The sequence below is a fragment of the Lithobates pipiens genome, unplaced genomic scaffold (assembly GCF_037356315.1).
Source record: "Lithobates pipiens isolate NorthernLeopardFrog02 unplaced genomic scaffold, aLitPip1_a1.2 Scaffold_16, whole genome shotgun sequence".
Lineage (NCBI taxonomy): Eukaryota > Metazoa > Chordata > Amphibia > Anura > Ranidae > Lithobates > Lithobates pipiens.
The window spans coordinates 370,142,544-370,167,327 of NW_027507748.1; the positions used below are offsets into that span (position 1 = coordinate 370,142,544).

At 42.7% G+C, this 24,784-nt stretch overlaps 1 protein-coding gene across 1 annotated transcript in view; it reads left to right on the forward strand.

Moving 5' to 3' along the window:
- The window catches only part of INTS2 (integrator complex subunit 2), a 104,837-nt gene extending 86,090 nt beyond the window's left edge, over nt 1-18,747 (forward strand). Inside the window, 2 exon segments of the mRNA XM_077484465.1 lie at nt 4,441-4,617; nt 16,934-18,747. Coding sequence (XP_077340591.1) covers nt 4,441-4,617; nt 16,934-17,103 — 347 coding nt within the window. The 3' untranslated portion in view covers nt 17,104-18,747.
- The last annotated feature ends 6,037 nt before the right edge of the window (nt 18,748-24,784 follow it).

Sequence of the window (24,784 nt, forward strand, 5' to 3'; positions counted from 1 at the left end):
AAGATCAGGGCTCTGTAGGGGCCAGAACATTACCTCTAGGACTCCTCATTAATTTTTTTTTTTTTTTTATCTAAACAAACTACCTGCTACAGGCAAATATTGTTTTACATTTTGACTCCTTACTCCAGAGCGCCTGCTCTAATTTTTCTGCACCCAGTTCCTATGTTTTTGTGCATAGTTGAATCGCTTAGCCTTGTTTTCACGTCGGAGGTATGGCTTTTTGGACACAATTGCTCCATAAGGACCACTTCTGCAAGACTTCTCTGGACAGTGGATGGGTGTATCTGGGTCTCACTGGTTTTTGCCAGTTCTGTGCTGATTGGTACTACTGGACATCATTTGATGTCAAAGATAAGTAAGCATGTTGTCTTTCATCTGCTGCATTAAATATCCTTGGCTGACCACTGCATCTACAGTCCTCAACATTGCCTGTTTCTTTGTGCTTCTTCAAAAGAGCTTGAACAGCACATCTTGAAACGCCAGTCTGCTTTGAAATCTTTGCCTTGGAGAGACCTTGCTAATGCAGTATAACTACCTTGTGTATTTCTGTGATCATTCTTGCCATGATGTATGACCTGTGACCTGAAATGGTCTTCCACAACCTCACCTTGGTAGCAGAGTTTGGCTGTTCCTCATCCAGTTTTACGTCTCCTACACTGCTGTTTCTGTTTTCAGTTATTGACTGTTTCAACCTACATATGCAATTCATGATCATTAGTACCTTTTTGGTATAATTGGCTAATCATACATCTGACTCTAATCCTACAAAATCTCTAAATTTGTGCAAGTGTAAGAATTGATGCTGGTTTGAAGCCAAAAGGGTAGTCACACCAAATATTGATTTAATTTACATTTTTCTTCTGTTTTCTCAATTTGCCTTTTGTAACTATATGTATATATTTTTCAAAGTATTTTTATTTTGCAGCATTTCTTCACCCCTGCCTAAAACTTTTGTACTTTTAATTGGTGAGCACAAATGTTCATTTAGGCTCCGTGCACATCTAGGCGTTGCTATTTTCAGGCGTTTTTTTGAGCGTTTTTTGTACACTGGTGTTTTTAGGGTTAAAAGGTCGCTAATGTAAGAGCAGTAAAACACCTGTAATCTGCCAAAAAAAGCAGCTCATGTACTTTTTTTGGGTGACAGGCAACAGAACGCTCAGATGTCAATAGGGGCCATTGAAATGAATGGGATTTGTTCTGTTGGCCGTATTTAGAGCTGAGGCTTGGAGCAAAAAAAAAACAAATTCCTAAAAATACCTAGGCGTGAACGGAGCCTAAATCACTTACCTCTGAAGCAGAGAGCTTTTTAGTTGTAGTTTGTTTAGCTTGTTGTAGTTTTGCAAGTACACATCAAATATGCAAAAAACATTGAACCTGGAAAGGACACATAATCACTTACCAGAGTGGTAGAGAGGAGTTTATTATTTATTACAGTGGATCATAAAGGTCACTTTTTAAGGGTTTTTTATTAGGGAGAATAAAAGATCACTTGGCAACTGATGTAGAGCAGCCTTTTTTACTGAGAGATGGAATTAAAGATTTCCTAAGCAATGGTCACAATTGTGTAATGTATTACAAGCGGCATAAACTGTAACTTAATCACAGACCATTAAGCCCCGTACACATGGGCCGAAATATCGGGCAGTATTAGCCCATGTGTACAGCAGCAGATCCGGGGCATAATTGAAAAAGATCTGCTGATCAGCGCTCAGCCAATGCCTGAGAGCCGCTGACTGGTGTGTTCTGGCAGAGGGGGCACCCCCCTCCCATCAGAACAGAATAGCTCAGCTGGGGAGATCGCTGTACTAACATCGAATTGTTCATACGGGATCTCCTCCTGAGCTCTTTTAGTTTTTTTTTTTTTTTTTTTCAGCCAACTGCGTTGAATGAAAAAAAACGAATAGTGTGTATTAGGCTTTAGTGTAAAGAAGTATTTTAATAGCTATAAAACAGTACCTAAACAATGACTAATAGTCTACTAGTGCAATGAAGGCTGGCAGCCTCCAGTGGTGAAGGGAGCTGCTATTAGGGATGTAGCGTAAGCCACTGGCTACCCACTAAGTTAAAGGTACTGGGAAGAATAGGCTCTGAAGGCTTCAAATATAACCAGAGTGCCTGAAAATTCACAGTTAATGGTACAAGGTTGTGCAATTTGGGGCTGGTGCGGTTAGTAATATACATAGCATGTGTCCGGTATAATGTGGGGAATGGGTATGATGTGTGGGATAAAATTTGTATAGTGAAGGTGCAACATGCATTGTATAAGACATGTTGTATATGTGTAGTGCAATTTGTACTCTGTATAGTAGTAATTGCACTTGATGTAGTGTGTAGTATGTATGGTTTGTGTCATGTATAATGTAAAGTTAGTCAGGTTTGCATATAGTTACAGGTACACACTTTTATGTGCCAGAGTGCAGGTAAGAACTAGGGGTGGGTCCAGAAAAACAGATGCGCCTGTCCTGTTGAGCCAGGGGGATCCCACACAAATGTTTGAATGTTTTAGCTCAATGTACAGTGGGGCAAAAAAGTATTTAGTCAGCCTGTAATTGTCGTCATAGGTATACCTCAACTATGAGAGACAAAATGTGGAAACAATTCCAGACAATCACATTGTCTGTCTGATTTTTGAAAGAATTTATTTGCAAATTATGGTGGAAAATGTGGTCAATATCAAAAGTTCATCTCAATACTTGTATATCCTTTGTTGGCAATGACAGAGGTCAAACGTTTTCTGTAAATCTTCACAAGGTTGTCACACACTATTGCTGGTATGTTGGCCCATTCCTCCATGCAGATCTCTTCTAGAGCAGTGATATTTTGGGGCTGTAGCTTGACAACATGGACTTTCAACTCCCTCCAAAGGTTTTCTATGAGGTTGAGATCTGGAGACTGGCTAGGCCACTCCAGGACCTTGAAATGCTTCTTTCGAAGCCACTCCTTCATTGCCCGGGCAGTGTGTTGGGAGGAGGCTTGCACTCAAAATCTCACGATACATTCCCCATTCATTCTTTCATGTACACGGTCATCCTGTTCTCTTTGCAGAGAAACGGCCCCAAAGCATGATGTTGCCACCCCCATGCTTCACAGTAGGTATGGTGTTCTTTGGTTGCAACTCGGCATTCTCTCGTCTCCAAACACGACAAGTTGTGTTTCTACCACACAGTTCTACTTTGGTTTCATCTGACCATATGACATTCTCCCAGTCCTCTTCTGGATCATCCAAATGCTATCTAGCAAACCTCAGACAGGCCCGCACATGTACTGGCTTAAGCAGGGGGAAATGTCTGGCACTGCAGGATCTGATTCCCTGGAGGCGTGGTGTGTTACTGATGGTAGCCTTTGTTACGTTGGTCCCAGCTCTCTTCTGGCCATTCACTAGGTCCCCCGCGTGGTTCTGGTATTTTTGCTCACCGTTCTTGTGATCATTTTGACCCCCACGGGGTGAGATCGTGCGTGGAGCCCTAGATTGAGGGAGATTATCAGGGGTCTTGTATGTCTTCCATTTTCTAATTATTGCTCCCACAGTTGATTTCTTCACACTAAGCTGCTTGCCTATTGCAGATTCAGACTTCCAAGCCTTGTGCAGGTCTACAATTTTGTTTCTGGTGTCCTTCAACAGCTCTTTGGTCTTCACCATAGTGGAGTTTGGAGTGTGACTGTTTGAGGTTGTGGACAGTTGTCTTTTAGACTGATAACAAGTTCAAACAGGTGCCATTAATACAGGTAATGAGTGGAGGAGAGAGGAGCCTCTTAAATAAGAAGATACAGGTCTGTGAACTCCAGAAATCTTGCTTGTTTTTAGGTGACCAAATACTTATTTTCCACCATAATTTGCAAATAACTTCTTTCAAAAATTAGACGATGTGATTGTCTGGATTTGTTTCCAGATTGTGTCTCTCATAGTTGAGGTATACCTATAATGGCAATTACAGGCCTCTCTCATTTTTTAAGTGGGAGAACTTGCACAATTGGTGGCTGACTAAATACTTTTTGCCCTACTGTAGTTAGGATGCTTTTCTCTTCCAGATTTTAAGTCCCAGTCTTATTAGGGTTGCCCAAACACTTCACACAGAAAGGAGGGTTCAAAATAATAAACTTGTCAGCAGTGATTAAGTTGTCTTTAAGCTCTTCATGCTTCCAAATGTATGGGTATAAAATAGATTTTCAGGCCTTTGTGCTGATTCAGGGTAAACTGTAAATGGTTTATGGTATGTAATCAATGAATACAGAGAAGAATAGCACTTAACTAATTTAAAAGTTTAAAGTTAAGTTTTTCAAGTCTAGGACAACTTGGTCTAAAACACACACATGCACCAATCTGTTTTCCCTCTTGGCAAAATACAAAATGTGTTTATTTACTTTTAAAATCTTAAAGCAATTACTAGAATTTCTAAATACTATTTTTTTTTCTTTTTTTTCCTTTCTTTTTGTTTGCAGTACTAACTCAAGCTAAGCGTTATATATTTTTCATGCCAACCTTGCCCTGCTTAGTATCATTCTGCCAAGCATTTCCACCACTGTATGAAGACACCATGTCACTGCTAATACAAGTAGGGCAAGTCTGTGCATCAAATGTAGCCACACAAACGAGAGATGTTGACCCAATTATTGCACGTAAGTCAAAGATTCTTGGTTATACTGTTGTTATTGCTCAACTTTATAAAACGTAGAGACTAAAAAGAGGAATGCACTAGTGGCTAATACTATTACAGTATTTTTGTTTTTCCTTAATTATTTTTGTGTTTTCAAAATACAACTTAAACAGGTAGTGGAATAATATACACAAAGTAATAGTCGTGATACAATGAGTAACATATATCAATGTTTTACAACAAGTAATGGCAAACACGACCAATTGCATAGAGAGATAGCGTCAGGGTAAGACTTTAGGAGTACATGCAAAATCATGAGTCAAAATAAATGTAAGGCCGCGTACACACGCGCGGACTGTTCGCCCAACTTTGTCCGTCCAACAGTTTCGGCAAACAGTCCGCTCAAACTTAGCATGGACGGACATGGCCACACACGACGGACGAACAGTTTGCCGAAACCGTGCGCGATGACGTGAACGGCACGTACGACTGGACGAAAAATACGACGTCCTATACACTGCATTATAGCTTTCGGCGTGAAAATCCTTTCTGAGCATGCGCGCAACTTTGTTTGACGAACAAGCCTACACACGAGCGGGCTGTTCGCTGAAACAAGGTTTCAGCGGACAGTTTTTCGGAAATTCCGAAAAACCTTGTCCGTCCAACTGTCCGCTGAAACTGTCCGCTGAAAGCCCACACTCGAGCGGACTGTCGGCCCAAACACTGTTCAGCGGACAAAGTTGGGCGAACAGTCCGCCCGTGTGTACGCGGCCTTAGAAGGAATCCGGGGGTATCAGACTTGAGATTTAGGTCCCAGATAGAAGTATTATGTGCGATAGAATGCAGCCTGCAAAGGGTTTAGGGGAAAGTGGGAAAGAATGGGGTGGATTGGGGGGGGGGGCATCAAGACCAGAGTGGAGCCAATTACTGCCCTGAGTCTCCTCCAAACAGTAGAGCCTGTCCATCAGTTGAGAATGTAAAAACATCCCAGGGAAGTCATTTTGATTTGGTTCTTGTGGTGGTTTTGGCTTGATAGGATCAGATTCTCAATTTGTCTAATTTTCCTCTACTTTACATGTCCATATTTGGATGGACAAAGAGGAGCTTTTCAATTTGGCAGCAATACAGCTTTTGTCAGTGTTCAGCAAATTACGTAAAATAGATTTTTAGTATGTCTTTGTGGGTATGGAACACAGGTGCAGGAGAAAGAAAGCTGAATTGTGGTGAAGTGTGAAATCTGTGAATTTTTTAGACTGGTCCCTAACCTGAATCAAGAATGGTTTATGGCACGACCAGAAGACATTTTGCCTCTATACATCTCCAGCGGGTATCGGGCACTTCAGGAAAAGTTCTGTGGAGAATGTCAGAGGTTTTGTTCTTTTGAGGTAACATTTTGAAATTTTTGGGGGTCCAGTGGAAAAAGAGGACTTCAATGAGAAGTGCAGTATTTTGTTCATTTGGAATGCTTTGAAGTCCCGATAAAGGTATTTTTCCCAATATATGGGAGATGTATGGTATCCAAAAATCATCTCAGAGTTTGGAAAGGAGGGAATTGTGCATAAGTAAGAGGATAGCGGAACTGACCTGTGGAGGGGCATATGGCTTTGAGAGTGGTTAAGGATCTGGTAAAGGTGGAGGAGAACATGAGAAAAGCTGAAGTTGCAAAGCTTTCCATAGTGATATGGGAAATAGGCCCATTGGAGAGGTTGGTTTTGGGATTGAGGTCCATTGACCTGAAACAGACGCTTGGCTTATAATATTCTCCAGGAGGTTATGAAATAGACCAGCTGTGGTGCCCAGGGGTAAGGCCAAGTTTGCCTAGGATGGGGAATAGGAAGGAAGGAGATAGGGAGATATCAGCGTTACAGTACGCTAGAGAACAGTGGTGCAAGACTGGTCTGATTTGGGGGACGGTAATACCCAACAGTTGAGCCACTGTTTTACCTCCTCTCAGCATCTAACCCATTTAGCTGCAGAGGCAGCAACATGCTTTGTTTCACATCTGTAGCTGTAATTTTACCTCGTGTATGTCTGCAAATTGTGACCCTTTAAGATGAATGCATGTGGGGTCCAAGTGGTTAAAGCAGATGAAGAGGAGGCAATACAACACATGCCTGTTAAATGCTTTCTGAAGAGCGATTCAAACATGGGTGGCTCCTCCAGAGAACATCACACATCTATAGTAATTATGGTGAAACTGACTGGTGTGTGGCGATGGTCAGAGACACTGGGAGAGGTGTGCTAGAGGTTAGGAACACTGACTAGCAGCAGGCATCTGGTGAGATTGCACTGCTGTCGCAATGAACAGAGACAATGTCTAGCATACAGTGATATTGGAGTAGCCAGCCATTGTACATAATCACAACCATATACTATCACCATAGCAGTGCAGTGTCACCATAGTGACACTATACTAAACTGGGGGGAGTGATTTATTTTTTATTTTTTTGAGGATTGCTTATACAAATTTGTTTGACACAGCATTCATGCCCCATTGAGTACTACTATGATAGATGCGATTAGCAACAGCTATCACATAGTCTTTGATTGTCAGTGTACCAGGACCAATCACAGTAGTAAATAATAGCGTCATGAATGACAGCCGTTATTTACTATAGGCAATGTGATCACTGTGATTGGTCACGTGATCACATGGTACCAGGGCCAACCACAGCAGCCATGTTCCCTCATCTGAGATTTGCTGTGTCTGGTGAACCCAGTGGTTATAGGTTGCACCACTGTGTTCCCCCTGAGGGCACGCTTCCGACAGGACATACCTATACATTCTCCAGAACAGTACATGTACAATGGTCAGACGGGAAGCACTTAATGAGACATCCGGGTTCTAAAAGACTTCTGATCTCTTACGTATCCTCAAGTTAAGCTAATGCAGTGCGATCTGCACTGCATTAGCTTAACTTGAGGATACGTAAGAGATCAGAAGTCTTTTAGAACCCGGATGTCTCATTAAGTGCTTCCCGTCTGACCATTGTACATGTACTGTTCTGGAGAATGTATAGGTATGTTATTTCCCCAGCTGTTACTAGGGTGTGTAGAAGCGATCTGGTGGCTGTGCAGCTGCTCATCTGAGAGTTGTCTTGTCAGATTTACACACACAGCGGCTGCAGTCGCTGGGGTTGTGTATAAAATCCCCTGCTGCCACCAAGGTCTTTTGGTGGCTGTAAAAGGGTTATCGTTATAATGAAGGCTGTTTTTTTTTTATGTAAAAAAAAAAAAAGGCCTACTTATCTGCTCTGTGGTGTGATATTGCACAGAAAGGTCCCTTACCTCCTCATAGGCAGTTCCCATACCGTGGTGTTCATTCCTCCCTTCTCCTCAGAAAGCCTGGCACTAAGACTGTATCCGTGTGTGTATGCTCCCGAGCCAGCTTGTGTGCATCTATAGACATACACACAGCGAGCGGCGGTATGCCACACACCCCTTCCCTCCTCACAAGAGTTTCACTGACAGCAGCAGGAGGCTATGGCTCCCGTTGCTCTCAGTATCTCCTGTGAGACCAGGTAGTGTGATGAGTGGTGCTGCAGCTGAGATGGGGAGATGAGTCAGGTAAGTGTTTAGTAGTGAAGGTGGGTAAGACAGGTAATGGAGAGTGTATTAGGGTAAAGAAGAGAAATGGACCGTAGAGCTAATGTAATGGTTTTAGAGCGGTTCTTACTATTCCATACCATAGTATATGAAATTTGTATAGTAATATTTAAAGTGATATTAATTTTGATTGGCATTCTCTGTTTGTAAATGAAAAGGTGTTGAGGAGCTGTTTTCTAATGGTAATAATTCAGTTTCTAACCAATATAGACACATTTTTATCTAGAACTCCAAAATGTGATTTTTCAATGTTTGTCAATAAAGTCAAAGGACCTTTCAGTCATGATTATATTTTTTTTACACCTTTTCTCCCATGAAATTTCAAAATATTTGACCTAATATAAGAAAACGGTGCTACAGCTGGCAAATCTAAATTGTTTACAAGTTCCTATTATACCTATTTAAATACCCTTAGGCACCCCATACATCTTTTTTTACGTTCAACCGGCAGTTCAATCCACCGCCTATGTGTTGTATTCTGACAGCAAGGCACCATCCCCACCATCAGAATACAATGGTCAGCATTGCCAGCTATAGTCAGCGGCACCGATCGTTCTGGAAAAAACCATCAGGTTGTTGTACACAACTCAATTGATCAAATTTAATACAACCAGCCTCTCCATACATGGATCAAAATTCAAAGGGTGTCACTCCCCATATATAACGTAATAATCTTAGGCGCACAACTGAGCTTTTTCTTCTTTTTAAAATTGGTGGTTTATGTGCCAAACCACAAATTATTTATATTGATGTGCATTAGACCATGTCCATGTGCAGCTGTTTGACCACTTTGGAATCAGTGGAATAAAATGCAAAAACAACCCACAATAGACAGCGCACTAATGAAACTTTGATATAATAAAACATAAAAGTAATTTATTTATAAATATATATAAAAAAACCATGACAAAAACATCCGATCCCTCCTGGGATCTAAGCAGCAAAAATCAGTCTGTTTGTAACAAAAAGGTCACCAAAAAATCACTGTGTAGATATACAGACTTTTAGCAATCAATCCTCGCCTGTAGTATGTGTTTGTGAAGCAACACAGCACTGCCGCCAACCTACTGAGGGTCAGAAAGTTAATGATCACATTGTGTCCTCAATGGGAGGGGGAGGTTTAGCGGTGCTTGTTGGAAAGACAATTCATAGAATGCAGTTGAAAGGAACTCTGTTCCTAGAAACACTCACTGTCAGTGGAGAGAAGAAAGGGGACAGATCGCTGCCACACTGTAGCCTGGGGGGTGTCCTGCTCGTACGTGTCAAGCCAGTGATATGGGCTCTGGGTGAGCAGTGTGGTGCATGCTGGGGTATGAAGTCCAGCTAGGAGACACACGATAATACTGGCTCAGAGTGGAGGGAAGCTCAGAGCGCAATGCTCGAGCTCACACGTGACACCACTGACCTGTGCAGCCAATCGTTGCGTAGACAGCTTCGTGCTGGAGGGGGGTTGCCATGCCGACTATCAGCTTACATGTTTCGCGCGCATGTGCTTTCTCAAAGCCCTTTCTTAGTGCGCTGTCTCTTGTGGGTGGTTTTCACTCCCCATATACTCTGGGTGATGAGACTCCGAGCCCGGTGTGGCGTACGCTGCCCAAAGGAAATTGGGAAAACGGCCGAAAAACGAGTATATGCCTCGCTCAGCTGTTACGGCCATTGGCTCTATGGAACATTGCCGTTACCTTCATCCCATCTGATGACAGAGCATGGCAATATTCATCATCTGCAGAGTATCCATTCTCGCACCTGGACAAGGTATATCGTGTACTAGATATGAATATCTGCCACTCGTGCTCCTACTGCTGGAAACTGGCTCTACTTCATGATTGATCAGATTATTTCAGTTCATCTATTGCTTCCCAGATCCCTTTAGATCAGTGTGTATGGGGTAAGACTTCATTAACATCCAACTCCCCGCACAGATTTCTTTCCCTGTGTTTTGCCCTCAGCCATAAACTGTAGCCTTTGGATTTTTTGATTTGTGCAATTTTTGCCCTTCTTTTTTACATCCACATAAGGACTGCCTGCCCCTAGCGGTGTAATTTCAATATTGCACATCGCTTGAACAGTGTTTTTTATGGTTCCCATTGTTGATGCACGTGCAGTGAGGGCGCTCTGTTTCTTTTGTCCATAGACAACGTTGTCTTTAGACCAGGCATGTCCAAAGTCTGGCCCACGGTCTGGTTTTGAACGGCCCGCCTGGTTATCTAAACATATATATCTTTTGTGGCCCCCGACGATCTCCCAGCGCCACAAAAGATATATAGGCTCAGTCTGGCTGCCTCGGAGATAGGAGGTGGTATGAGTGCCGTGCACACAGGAGCATTTCCTGATTACAGGGCAGCCTCTGTAATAGGAAGTCCCGTCTCCACCATTGGACGACTGTTCTGTCCATCAAAGGAGGTGGGATTTGTGTAAACAGGAGATTCTCCTGTACTTTGGTTCTCGTCCTGCCCCCTCCATGGCTGCATTGCTGGCTAATGGTGGGTGCATTGCTGACTAATGGTGGGTGCAGGGCCGCTGATAGGGGGGGACCACCAGCCCTTCTGTACTGGGCCCTGCCCTGTAGGGGGGCCCATAGGCAGAGGGGGGACTCCCACATTATAGGGACTATACTAATCCTGAGCTAGGGTCCCATGTAGTGTGCGTGGGAGGAAGCAGAAAGCAAATTATTTAAACACTTTTGGGAGTAATCTGCAGCCGTATGTCCAGACTATTACATACAGTACATTACACAAGTCCCAGTCTCTTCTATATCAATACGCCGGCCGGGACTTGTGTAATGTAATTGTCTTGACATACGGCTGCAGATTACTCCCGAAAGTGTTTAAATACTTTGCTTTCTGCTTCCGGCTGTCCAACTTCGTGCCCAGGTGGAAGGAGCAGAGGTTTTAGAGGAGCTCAGCTTCTGGCCGGTCCCCACGCTCCCAGATCCAGAGGATCCAAGCCCCCCACCCCAGGAGAAGCACTGCATGAGGACCCCAGATAAAAGAAGCCAGCAGGACCAGGTACTTGTGAAGTCGGGGGATGTTAGGTGGAGGTAGAGACTGGGCGCGGGCTCTGAACATAAATTTGGCCATACTGCATACTGCTCTCCCACATATCTAAAATATTGTGGGTATTCACCGTGCCCAGAGTGAAAGTCTTTTCCCTGCTGTGTGGGGGGCCCCGCCAGGTAGACTGTACGGGGCCCCATGATTTTTAACAGCGGCCCTGGGTGGGTGCGTTGCTGGCTAATGGTGGGTGCGTTGCTGGCTAATGGTGGGTGCAGTCCTGGCAATAGTGAGGGAAATCCTGGCAATGGTGGGTGCATTCCTGGCTAATGGTGGCTGAATTCCTGGCAGTGGTGGGCGCTGCATTCCCAGCAATGGAGGGCGCGCAGATGGGCGCTGACCCTTATTTTGCTTCACAGTTGTTTATTTAAAATGTTAAGTTTTTTTTCCTGAAACTTCCCTCTTAAAGTGAAGGTGCGTGCTATTCGCCAATAAATAACACGCCCAAGCTCATCTCTTCAAAACACACACAGCCACAAAGGCAAGATAATTCTTGTTGGGCCGTGTACTAGTGTCCGAACAAACACACTTAGACCGAATTTTAATAGTTCAAAGAATGTCAGGCAAAATGGTCGGCCCTCGCGCATGTTCACTTCATCAAATCTGGCCCTCTTTGAAAAAAGTTTTGACACCCCTGCTTTAGACGGTGAATGGTGGAGGATTTGATAATTTTATGCATTTTTGTTTTGGTTTATTATCCAATAAAAGTCAAATTTTTTTGATACTTGATTTGTATTCTATCAGACACAACCCCTGAGGCTCTATATGTGGCATCTTTCTCTATATACGTCTCTCCTTGGTATAATTCTGTTTTTCTCTATATGCTGCAAGCCACTGAGCCCCACCTCTAATGTGGTGAGTGGATCAGTGTCTGGCGGTAATAATGTATTATTTGTCTGATTTTAGTTTCCATGTCTTTTTCTATATCTTGAAATTTGAAGGGTCCCTGCTGAACACTTTTCATATTTCAATTAATGTATGACCTAGTTTATTCAATAAGGAGTTCCTATCTTTATAAGGATAAGTTCGCCTCTTGTAACATGTTACAGTTTTACTAGTCCCTGTACAACCGCTCGCCCAACCCCCCCCCCCCCCGTTCTTCCCCCACTTGCTGCCACATTCTAAAGAAAATGCGACCATGCGGACTCCACCAGTGGTTTGTTAATGAATAGACTACAACTACTGACAGCCTTTTTGGCTGTCGGCTTGTAGATTTCAATGAACTACCATGGCGCTGTGAGTGCTCCAGTAGTTCATTGAATATTCCTTTTAGTGTAAAATGTACGATGTACGAAAAGACCGCTTTCACTTGACAGCCTGCAGGAGACCTGCATGGCATTAGCGATCTGCTGATTGCTGCTGCAATTATTTCCAGGCTCCTAAAACCAAAAAAATAGTAAATGCATGTTTTTTTACCTGCAAAAAAATGCACAAACTTATCCTTTAACCACTTGGCGCCCATACTACGTCTATTGACGTCATGGGCTTTTAGTGGTTATATCTAAATGATGCCTGAGGCCACAGACATCATTCAGATATTGCCGTTTTCAGCCGGCGATTCCCTGCACCATAAGAATGATCATAGCGGCGGTTCCGCCGCTTGATCGTTCTTACGGGCGGCGGGAGGGGACGCCCCTCCCGCCGCCCTTCGGTGCTTGTACCGACTCAGTTTCCATCGGTGAGTCGGTCACAGGATCCGCCGGCCCCAGCAAGTTACCATAGACTTTTCCGGCGGACCAGATCGTCCCCGGAGTCTCTATGGTCGTTCGGAGGCCGGGCGCGATGTTATGATGTCACGCCCGGCCTCTGTATTCAAATTAACGGTGCCGATCTGGCTAGGAAGCCAGGATCGTGGTGTGTGTTTGTTTTTTTCGTTTTTTTTATTCTTCCCAGCCTAGAGGTGAGATATGGGGTCTTTATTGACAATAAAAAAAAAAAAAAATGTAAAGCGCCCCTGTCCCTGTGAGCTCGCACACAGAAGTGAACGCATATGTAAGTCCCGCCCACATGTGAAACCACACATGTGAGGTACCGCCGTGAGCGTTAGAGCGAGAGCAATAATTCTAGCCCTAGATCTCATCTGTAACCCAAAATATGTAACCAGTAAAAAAATTTAAAGCGTCACCTATGGGGATTTTTAAATACCAAAGTTTGGCGCCATTCCACGAGCACGTGCAAGTGACATGTTGGGTATTTATTTACTTGGCGTATCCTCCTTTTTCACATTATGCAAAAAAATTGGGCTAACTTTACTGTTGTGTGTTTTTTTTTTTTTTTTTTTTTTAAGCATATACCGTGCGCAAATACCGTGCGAGATAAAAAGTTGCAACGAGTGCAATTGTATTCTCTAGGGTCTTTGCTAAAAAAATATATATAATGTTTGGGGGTTCTATGTAATTTTCTAGCAAAAAAATTAGGAATTTTACATGTAGGAGAGAAATGTCAGAATTGGCCTGGATGCGAAGTGGTTAAGTGAATCTATCCTTGACAATCAATCACAATCTATCCTGGATAGGTTTAACTTTAGCAAAGGGAATCTGGTTGCTATAAGTTGATGCAATTTTAGAGTTTACCACTTTAGAATAAGAACGCTTTATTTAAAAAGTTGGGAGGTGTTTTTTAGCCACTTCAGCCCCGGACCAATTGTCAGCCTAAGGACCAGAGGTCTTTTTACAATTTCGCACTGCTTTAACTGGTAATTGCGCGGTCATGCAATGTTGTACCCAAACGAAATTTGCGTCCTTTTCTTCCCACAAATAGAGCTTTCTTTTGATGGTATTTGATTGCCTCTGCGATTTTTATTTTTTGCGATATAAATGGAAAAAGACTGAAAACTTTGAGAAAAAAATATATTTTCTACTTTTTGTTATAAGAAAAATCGAATAAACTCAATTTTAGTCATACATTTAGGGCAAAATTTATTCAGCCACATGTCTTTAGTAAAAAAAAATGTCAATAAGCGTATATTGGTTTGCTTAAAAGTTATAGCGTCTACAAACTAGAGTACATTTTCTGGAATTTACACAGCTTTTAATTTATGACTGCCTATCTCAATTCTTGAGGTGCTAAAATGGCAGGGCAGTACAAACCCCCCCCCCCCCCCAAATGACCCCATTTTGGAAAGTAGACACCCCAAGGAAATTGCTGAGGGGCATGTTGAGCCCATTGAATATTTTTTTTTTTTGTCCCAAGCGATTGAATAATGACCCCAAAAAAAAAAAATTACAAAAAGTTGTCACTAAATTATATATTGCTCACACATGCCATAGTTATATGTGGAATTGCACCCCAAAATATATTCTGCTGCTTCTCCTGAGTACGAGGATACCACATATGTGGGACTTTTTGGGAGTCTAGCCGCGTACGGCACCCCGAAAACCAATCACTGCCTTCAGGATTTCTAAGGGTGCAAATTTTTGATTTCACTCCTCACTACCTATCAGTTTCGAAGGCCATAAAATGCCAAAATAACACAAAACCCCCCAAATGACCCCATTTTTGGAAAGTAGACACCCCAAGGAAATTGCTGAGGGGCATGTTGAGCCCATTGAATATATATATATATATATTTTTTTTTGTCCCAAGTGATTGAATAATGACAAAAAAAAAAAAAGTTTACAAAAAGTTGTCACTAAATGATATATTGCTCACACATGCCATAGTTATATGTACCAAAATAGCACAAAACCCCCCCAAATGACCCCATTTTGGAAAGTAGACACCCCAAGCTATTTACTGAGAGGCATGTTGAGTCCATGAAATATTTTATATTTTGCCACAAGTTGCAGGAATATTACAATTTTTTTTTTTTTTTTGCACAAAGTTGTCACTAAATGATATATTGCTCACACATGCTATGGGCATAAGTCAAATTACACCCCAAAATAAATTCTGCTGCTTCTCCCGAGTACGGGGATACCACATGTGGGGGACTTTTTGGGAGCCTAGCCATGTACGGGACCCCAAAAACCAAGCACTGCCTTCCGGATTTATATATAAAACGCTACCAAAAAAAAATGTTAGCGATCGCAGGGATCAGGCCTGACTGATGGCTGCAGTTATGTGTTTAGTGTTTTGTAAGTGACAGTGATCGATCGATACTGCACTTGGGTGGGCTGGGCGGAGGGGCAAAACGCAGGTGCTAGCAGGTATCTGGGCTGATCCTGCTAACAATGTTTTTTTTTGGAACCCTAAACTGCTGGGGACGCTAGTATAGATCTGATCAGATCAGATATTGATCTGTTCAGATTCTATACCACTACGGGAGGTGTATGCTTTGCGCGTGGGTGTTAGCGGTACTGGCACTAACCTAACGCTGCCTGGGGCGATGCAGACCCTGACCCTAAAACCTAATTGATATCACCCGCCGGGTGATCAGGGGGTTAAACCTTTATTGGGTAATAAATGGTGGGTGCCCTGATGCTCTAAAAAGCAAACTAACTAACCAGAGTCACCCGTAACACTTATACGGTGATCACTGGTGAAAGGGTTAACTGGGGCAATCAGGGGGTTCAAATTTTTATTAGGTAGTATATGGGGGTCCCTGGCGCTATATAAAAACCTGACGGGGAACCTAAATAACTAACTGGCTAACCAGTGTCACCAGTGACCCTTATACGGTGATCGCTGGTGAAAGGGTTAACTAGGAGCAATCAGGGGGTTAAAACCATTATTGGGTAGTATATCGGGGTACCTAGCGCTATAAAAACCTGGCGGTGAACCTAAAAAAATAACTAGCTACCTAGCGACAATAATGCAGCGATCAGAAAAATGATCGCTTAGTGACACTGGCAAAAGGGGGTGAAAGGGTTAACTAGGGGCAATCAGGGGGGTTAAAACCATTATTGGGTAGTATATCGGGGTACCTAGCGCTATAAAAACCTGGCGGTGAACCTAAAAAAATAACTAGCTACTTAGCGGCACCAGTGACACTAATGCAGCGATCAGAAAAACGATCGCTTAGTGACCTTGGCAAAAGGGGGTGAAAGGGTTAACTCTAAGGGCAATCGGGGGTTAAACCTTTATTGGGGGGTGGTAGGGGGCTACCCTGGACCTAACACGAACTGCCCTGACAGTTTTTACTGTCACAACTGACACTGAATGCAGTGATCAGTAAATAAATGATCACTGCAATCAGTGACACTGTGACTGGGAGGGGGGATCGGGAGGGGGGGTTTGTGTGCCTATGTGTGCCTACATGTTAGTGTAGTGTTTGGTGCACTTACTTTCAGTGTTCTCCTCGTAGTCCGGTCAAAAAGACCGCCCCGAGGAGAATGACATCATTTCCTCCCTGCCTGTGTTTACTATACACAGCGGGAGGAAGCTTCTCATTCGCTAGAAGCGATCGAGAGGGGATGGCCAGAATCCAACAGCCATCCCCTCCTGAAGCGAAATGGACCGCCGCATCCAGCGGGAGGGGGTCCGATCGGACCCCCCACCCGCTGCAAGGCAAGCAAGTACATGTACGTGCTTGTGCCTGTACATTCCAATCTGATGACGTACATTGGCATGCGGCGGTCCTTAAGTGGTTAAAGTATGTGGATTGATTATTATTGGCCTTTTCATATGTGTAAACTTTCAGTTGTGACTAATTGTGCATTGCAAAGTAGTATAATCCTATTAAGTCTATCACGATTTAATTTTAATTTTATTTTATTTATTTTTTTTTTCCCTAAACAGGTCTGCAGCAACTTAAAGAAAAACCAAGAGAGTTACCAAGCACGTTTTGCCTTCCCACACTGTCTGTCTCTACCAAGGAGGCAGAGAGTGTAGATCCAGATGTACAGCTCTGTCAGCGAGTTGAAAGTACCATTATTGAAATAATTTATATGAGTGTCACAGGAGTGTGAATACTATTATTCACTGGTTTTATCAATTTCTGCTCTTTACCACAACAGTGACACATTTGAATTTGAAAGGGAATAAGTGTCACAGTTGACCTGGACAATGACTCAAGAGTGTTGTAAACCTATGTACTTCTTGTATAAGTAGATATACAGTGCTGTGCCTAAATGCAGGTATTTGCTAAAGGTAAAATTACAGGAAACTTCACTGAGAAATACAGAGGCATATATTGCTGATCTTAAAATGAAAGTTGAATATCTGTCTTCGAATGCAGTACTTTGAGACAGTGGCCAAAAACAAGAATGCAGATCAGGAAAGTCAGAAGTCCTGGCCCACATGCTAGTTTTTTTTTTTTTGTGTTGTGTGTTTTTAATTTTTCAGATCCCATACCTGGAAGAAAATGGTAGTGACACTGTTTGATGCATTAAAAATAATTAATGTGAGAAAAATTTGGCTGTTTTCCTGGCAGCTTTGTTACAAGATGTAAATCCCTAATACCCTTTTGTTTTGGTAAAAAGCTTCTTAACTGAGAATGAACTCGTATGGCATCTAGCAAATCTTGCTGAGAACTATGCATACATCATACATATGGGAGCCCTGTTTGAACCTTGAGCAGGGCTTTTAGATGGTCAGATGTTTGTTTGTGCAAGCCTGGCATATCGGCCATAATATATACAGTCACTTTGAGTCATTATATCTCATAAGTCCTGCACTCTCTGAAGTAGGTCCAATGATGGGCCAGTGCCTTAAAGGAGAAGTCCAGCCTGAGCTCATTTGACTGGGCTTCTCCTATGGGTCACAGGCGTGCAATTCGTTTTGCACTCCTTTGACCCATTTTCAGCAGAGAGCAGTCTGAAGTCCGCTCTCTGCTGATGTCACTTGAATCAGTTCCTGGACTGATGCCTGTCTCAGCCTCTCAGCAAGCTTCTAATAGACTAAGATGGCTGCTCTGACCCCTTCACAGCTCAGCGCTCCAGTGAGCATGGAGGAGCAGAGAGGAGAGCTGCTGATTGACAGTCAGCAGCTCCTCACTCGGGGATCTGTGAGAACTGAGCCATCGGTGATGTTTGATCGCTCGGTTCTTAGTGTAGAAGCGACGGGGCACCGATGCTGCATCCACCTATAAATGGGCAAAAAAAAAAAAAAAACCTGTACTTCTCTTTTAAGGCTGTGAAATACTATTGTTTAAGAAAACGTTAAAAAGAGGTGGTTATAACATGGTGCTGTGACATAAGGGTAATAATTGCAAAGCAAATCTGCTTAAGAAAGGCAGTTTCTGCATAGTTTTAAAGTGCTACTGCTATACTCCAAAGTTGAACATTTTGTGCTATATTGTATGATAAATGGTAAGCAGAGGAATTTGCCATGTTTTCAGCCTTTGCTGGGTTTATAAATGTCCCCCCAAAAGTGGTAATATTGGTCAATCCTAGTTCTAGTCTAATTTAAAATTCTCAGCTAATGAAATCATATGGGTTATAACAATGTACTTTTTGAAGGTCCTGGTTTATACCCACATTCTATAGATAAGTTGTCCTTGTAAATAAGAAAATAGTATGATTTATAAAATTAACTACCTAAACTGTATCTGAGCACCAAAAACTGTAATTGCTATTTATATTCATTTTTAATAACTCAAACTTGCCCATCCATTCATGTCTCTGTGCTTTATTTTGTTGAGAAACCATCCTGAAAAACATCCCCTAGCACAGGGGTGCTCAACCTTTTGAAGAGCACGGGCTGCTTAAGTGATTCGATAACCAGTCCTGGGACACATTGAAATGGTGCAGAATTTCAATTTTTTTTATTTTGAATATTGATGTTGCTAAATGTCAGAGGAAGGGAAAGGAAGAGAAGCCAGCTTTTAGCAGTTGCAGGAGGAAAATGGAGAGTTTCAGGTCAGTTCCTGTATGTCGCCCCTCCTGTCCAAGTGAAAAACAGAATATGATGGGGCGGGGTCACCATTGCAACCCCTGACACTACATGAGTGCTTTGAGGCGTGTGGTAAAAACATATCTAAACTATGGGGTGCTATAGGCAGCAGCTCTAATCACTCCAGAAAAACCTGACAGACTGGTTGTACTTGAGTTGATTGATGGATCATTTTGGACTAGACCAGAAGCCAGGAAGTAACTGATGAAATGTAAAAAAAAAAAAAGTTTAAAACAAGTAAATATTTACTATCTATTTACTAATACTAGCAGCATAAAGATAAAAAAATGTAATGTTAGGCTGCTTTCGCACTACTTTTGCTGACAAAAAGGATATGCGTTTTTGATGCGTTTCTGGTTGCCTGACTCCCCGCAATGCACCTGTGAAATATGGACATGTGACTCAATTTCACAAACTGTAGTGCATGTATGTCTCTTCCACTTTTCTTTTTTTTTTTTTCCTGGAAAAACTGATTAGTGTAAAAGGGCCCTTAATTGAGAGAGTTTAGTTCCCCTTTAAACATCCAGATTACTTTAACATTCTATGAAACTTCTTACAGAATATAAGGCAACCAAACTTTTGAGAGAAATATCACCTAGTGACATTTATACCAATGCATACAATATAAAATATATACATATTAAACCCTCACATAAAAAATGTGTTGCCATCTTCTGAGCAATAAGGAATTTTGAAGTTACAATGTGACAATGAATTGATTTTTGTAGTGTGCACAAATATTTTCTCTGCTTTTTTCTATAATGTCAGAATAAGGAACTGTAAACTATAACTTTATACTTGCCTGTATTTTATATTTTTAATTTTCTGAACTGCATATGGCAAATAGAAAACCAATAAATGGATCTGGCACTGTAAATAAATCACTTTTCTCTTTCATTCATTGATGGACACAGCTCCACTAATCTTGACTGTAGTGTTATTACGCCATCTTCAGGAGAGCACTAGGCAGAACATGTAATACATGTGAAAAACAGAACTGTACAGTTCCGCCCAGGGGGTGATACCTCTGGCAATAACCCCTCAGCCTGCTTCCTGCAGCTCCAGTTTTTTTCTGCTTAATGAAGGAAAAGAACCTAGGTTCCCTGCGGGACCATCGGTTCTGGGGTCCACTGTGGGGGATGCTACATGACTGGGCTGTAATGCGGTGTGTGTACCTGGGCCAGGGGTCTTCCAGGGGCTCTAATGGTGGTGAGTCCTGCGGTGGGGCCCCTCAGCCTGTTATCAGCTAGGAGGGTGGGATTGAGTTCCTTGTCCTAAGTTCCCTGGCAGACAGAGTGGGTCAGCATGGTGTCAGAAGCTGGTGTTTCTTCCCCAGACCTCCCTGCAATTGCAACCAGCTCGCCTGCAAATAGTGCAGTGCCTTTGGACGCTTTGTCGGCGGTCCTTGAAACGTTCGTTGCCCCAGATTGGCCTTGATGTCCTTGGTACGCTGATTTAGTACACCTGGTGGCGGATGCCAATTCGAGAAGACCTCCTATCGCAGGGTCCGATACTCAATCCTGCTTTACCATTGCTGGTTTTAACTGCATGGATGTTGAAAGCCAGGTGCTAAGGAACCGAAGTCTGTCGGACTTGGTAATTTCCACTATGCGCTGAGGGCACGATAATCTTTTTCTTGGAAGATATACCATCCTACATGGAAGGCTTATATCTCCGTGTGTGAAAATGGGGTGGTGTCCACGCACCTATTCTGTTTCCAGGATTCTGCGGTTCTTACAGCATGAGGTGGACCAGAAGCTGGTCTTGAGCACCATCAAGGGACAGGTATCAGCCTTCACTGTGTTGTGTTTTTTTTTTTTTTTTTTTTTACAACAACCCCTGGCATCTCACTCATTGGTGAGCACCTTTGTGCAAGGGGTTCGGCATGTAGTCCCTCCATGGGATCTGAACCTGGTGTTATCGGCACTTCAGAAAATGCTGTTTGAGGACATCTGGAAAATTCCTTTGACTCTTTCTCAGAAAGTGGTCTTTCTAGTGGCGATTACATCTTCCAGGAGGGTTTCTGAGTTGGCGGCCTTGTCTTGCAAGTCGCCCTATCTAGTTTTCCACAAGGATAAGGTGGTGGTGCGTCCGCAACCTTCTTTTCTGCCGAAGATGGTTTTGGCCTTCCATCTCAAGGAAGACATTGTGTTACTATCTCTGTGTCCAAAACCAACACACCCTAAGGAGGTGGCCCTCCATTCCCTGGACATGGTCCGGGCTCTAAGGGTATATGTCTGCCATGGCTCCCTTCCGGAAGTCAGATTCTCTGTTCATTTCGGTAGCTTGTCTGAAAAAAGGGCTGGCGGTCTCGTCGACCACCATTTCCAGGTAGATCAGATAGATCGTCGTCCAGGCTTACACCTTGAAGGGGCAGGCGCCCCCCTTCCCTGTCACTGCCCATTTCACCAGGGCAATTGGGACCTCTTGGGCTTTCCGACATCAAGGGTCAGTCTCCCAGGTGTATAAGGCAGCGACTTGGTCGTCCGTTCACACTTTCACAAAGTTCTACAAAGTTGATGTAAGCGCATCTTCTGATGCCTGCTTGGGGACGTCCCTACGGTCGAGATTATTAAAGCTGTGTCCGTCAATGAACGAAAGGGAAAATGGAATTTTTGTACTCGCCGTAATATACTTTTCCCTGAAGTTCATTGACGTACACAGCACCCACCCCTCCTATTAGTTTACGTTATACTGCTTGTATATAGGAAGCAGGCTGAGGGGTTATTGCCAGAGGGACCGCCCCCTGGGCAGAACTGTACAGTTCTGTTTTTCACATGTATTACATGTTCTGCCTAGTCCTCTCCTGAAGGTGGCGTAATAACCCTACGGTCAAGATTATTGGAGCTGTGTCCGTCAATGAACTTCAGACAAAATAATTTTATGGTGAGTACAAAAATCCTATTTTTTTTTTTATCCATACATGTTTTTTATTATTATTATAAAGTAGCCTGGTTCTTGTTTGAAATTTGGTTATACTTGGATATTGTAAAAATACACTTTAACAGACATTTACTTTGTTTGTTTTTTTTTTTTTTTGTTTTTTGTTTTCTCAACTGTTTCTACTACCAAACATTTTGTAAACTATATTACACAACTGGATGACCTATGGTGAAGGATTTTTCTGTAAAGGTAAACTTACACTTTAAGAGTCTCAAAGTCCAGAAGGAAATTGGAGATAGGAAAAAGTATATCATTTAAAAAGTAAGCCCCCTGTGACTCCAGTGGGTAGTACTTAGGCCTAAGATTGCGGGGAGGGAGGAGGAGAGGAGTCGCCTGGGCGGTAAGAGGAGAGCTGGGTCCCTGTCAAACCTAGGTACCCGCTCCCCCACAAAAAAAGACATGCCAAATGTTGCATGTAAGGGGGCGAGGAGTGCTTAAAGTGGAAGTTCCACTTTTGGGTAGAACTATGCTTTAAGATAAAAAGCCTTCTGTGCATGTCAGCTCCCCTTAATACTTACCTGAGGTCCCTCTCAGTAAAACAATGTCCACGAGTACCTCAGCCATCCGAGATTCTTTCCGCTGATTGGCTGAGACACAGCTGCTACGCCACTGGCTTCTGCTGCTGTCAATCAGTCAGCTAGTCAATCAGGAGAGAAAGGGATTGGGGCTCTGTCTGAATGGACACAGGGAGCTATGACTCAGCTAGGGTGCCCCCATAGCAAGCTGCTTGCTTTGGGGGCATTCAACATTAGGGAGGGGCCAATATCACAGAAGAGATAACTGAGAAAAGGAGTATCCGGGCTGCTTTGTGCAAATCCACTGCAACAGAGCAGGTAAGTATAATGTGTGTGTTATTTTTAAAGGAAAAAAATTTGACTTTACACTCACTTTAAAGGCTAAGTTCAACTTTTGGGGGGAAAAAAAGTAAATGCACATATTTTTTCATGAAAAAAAAGTGCATATATAATTTTTTCCCTCAGCAGCCTGCAAGGCATTGCACATGTGATTAGCAGATCAGGGGTACAATATCAGGATTTTACAGACAAGCCCTTTAGCTTACAGCCCATACCCTCGCTAGGGGCTTACTGTTTACAAGTTGCAGGGCTCGTGAATGAACTATGAAAACGCTCATCAGCACCCTTGCAGTTCATTGAAAACTAGAAGCCATCAGATGCAATGGCTGACCGTAGTTCTCTCATTCTCAGATGGCTGTGAATGAATTATGCAGCTGTGTGGGTGGAGCCCTGCATGGCCATGCTATTTTTAAAGTGTGACAGTGGGTGTGGGGTGCAGGAATGGAGTATGCTACACCCTTAATTATGGGTATAATATGCTCTGAAAGGTGAACTTATCCTTTTAAAAGAGTTGAATTTTGGTTGGGGGGGGGGGGGGGCTTGAATAAGGCACTGCTTTCAGCCTGTCCTAGTCCAAATTATAACCTCAAAAGAGGCCAAACTGAAGTTTTTCTTGAAGTAGGGTTTGGAAGGGAGATGAGGGAATGGGCAAGAGACAAATAAGAAATGAGTAAAAAGGGATATTTTTATATTGGGAATATTTATTGGTGATGTATGTTAGCAATAATATGCATTCTGGCTGCCAGAGGAGCGATAGAAAGGGCATACAAGATGTAGATAGAGCGTTTTTACAGCGCTATTTAAAGCGCTCCAAAGATGCTGCTTGCAGGACTTTTGTCAATGCCCACCCAGTGTAACGCCTCAGTGTGAAAGGTTCCATTGAGATGCATGGGAAGTGTTTTGCATACATTTTTGAGGGCGCTAATTTTTTTTTAAATTGGGAAACTCAATTTTATTGAATGAAAATATGCACATATACATTAAACACTGGGTTTGTACAGAAATGAGGATATGTATATACATTCAACAGATGCTATACATCCTAATCTAGTAATCACAGGTATCGACATGCAGTTGCAAGCTTTTATTGTCCTCTTATCAAAGTATCCTATGTCCCTCTGTTTACATAAAGCGAATAGCATTACCCCTGTAGCCCAACTTTTCACCTTGATGCTTCAAATTTTCAAAGTGATATCTTTTGTGCATGTTTCTCCATCTCCCAGCCACCTATCCCACACTTTGAGTAATTTTGTGTACACTCTGTTTATATATAAACTTTTTGTAAGGGAGGGTAGTGTTCACGTCCCTCTTCCAGTCCGTCACGGTAGGGTATAGGTTCTGCATCCAGGACCGAGCTACTGCCTTTCTAGCTATAAAAAGCGTTTCGTACACGAAGGTGGCTTGATACTTGTCTATGTCTACATCTGGGAGAAGGTCTAGTACCACTGGGCACCCCATTTCATCACGTAGAAATTTAATTACTTCTGTCCAATAAGTTTGTAAAATGGGACATTCCTGTATCATATTGTAGAACGTACCTGGGTTACAATTGTATAAGGGACACATTGAGGTATGCGTAGGTTGAAATTTGGCCAGTCTCTGTGGCGTTAGATATACTTGGTGTATGATATAAAGCTGTGTCAATCGGTCTGATAACTTAGGTGATGTTGTTTTGACATTTTCTAGTATTTCATCCCAGTCTGAGTCGCTAATGTCCCCTACGTCTTTCTCGCATCCTACCTAGGCTTTCTGGATTACTGTTACGACTCTTGGGAGTCTAATTGTAGAATACAGGTTAGATATCAGTTTTTGGGGTTCTGTTTCCATGATTATTTCCAGGATTTATGGGCAGTCAAGAGTAATCTCTAGGTTCCTGAACTAGGTTCGTAGTGCATGGCGAAGCTGTATCTAAACATCATATGGTGTGGGATTAAATACTCATCTTTAAGGGATTGTAACG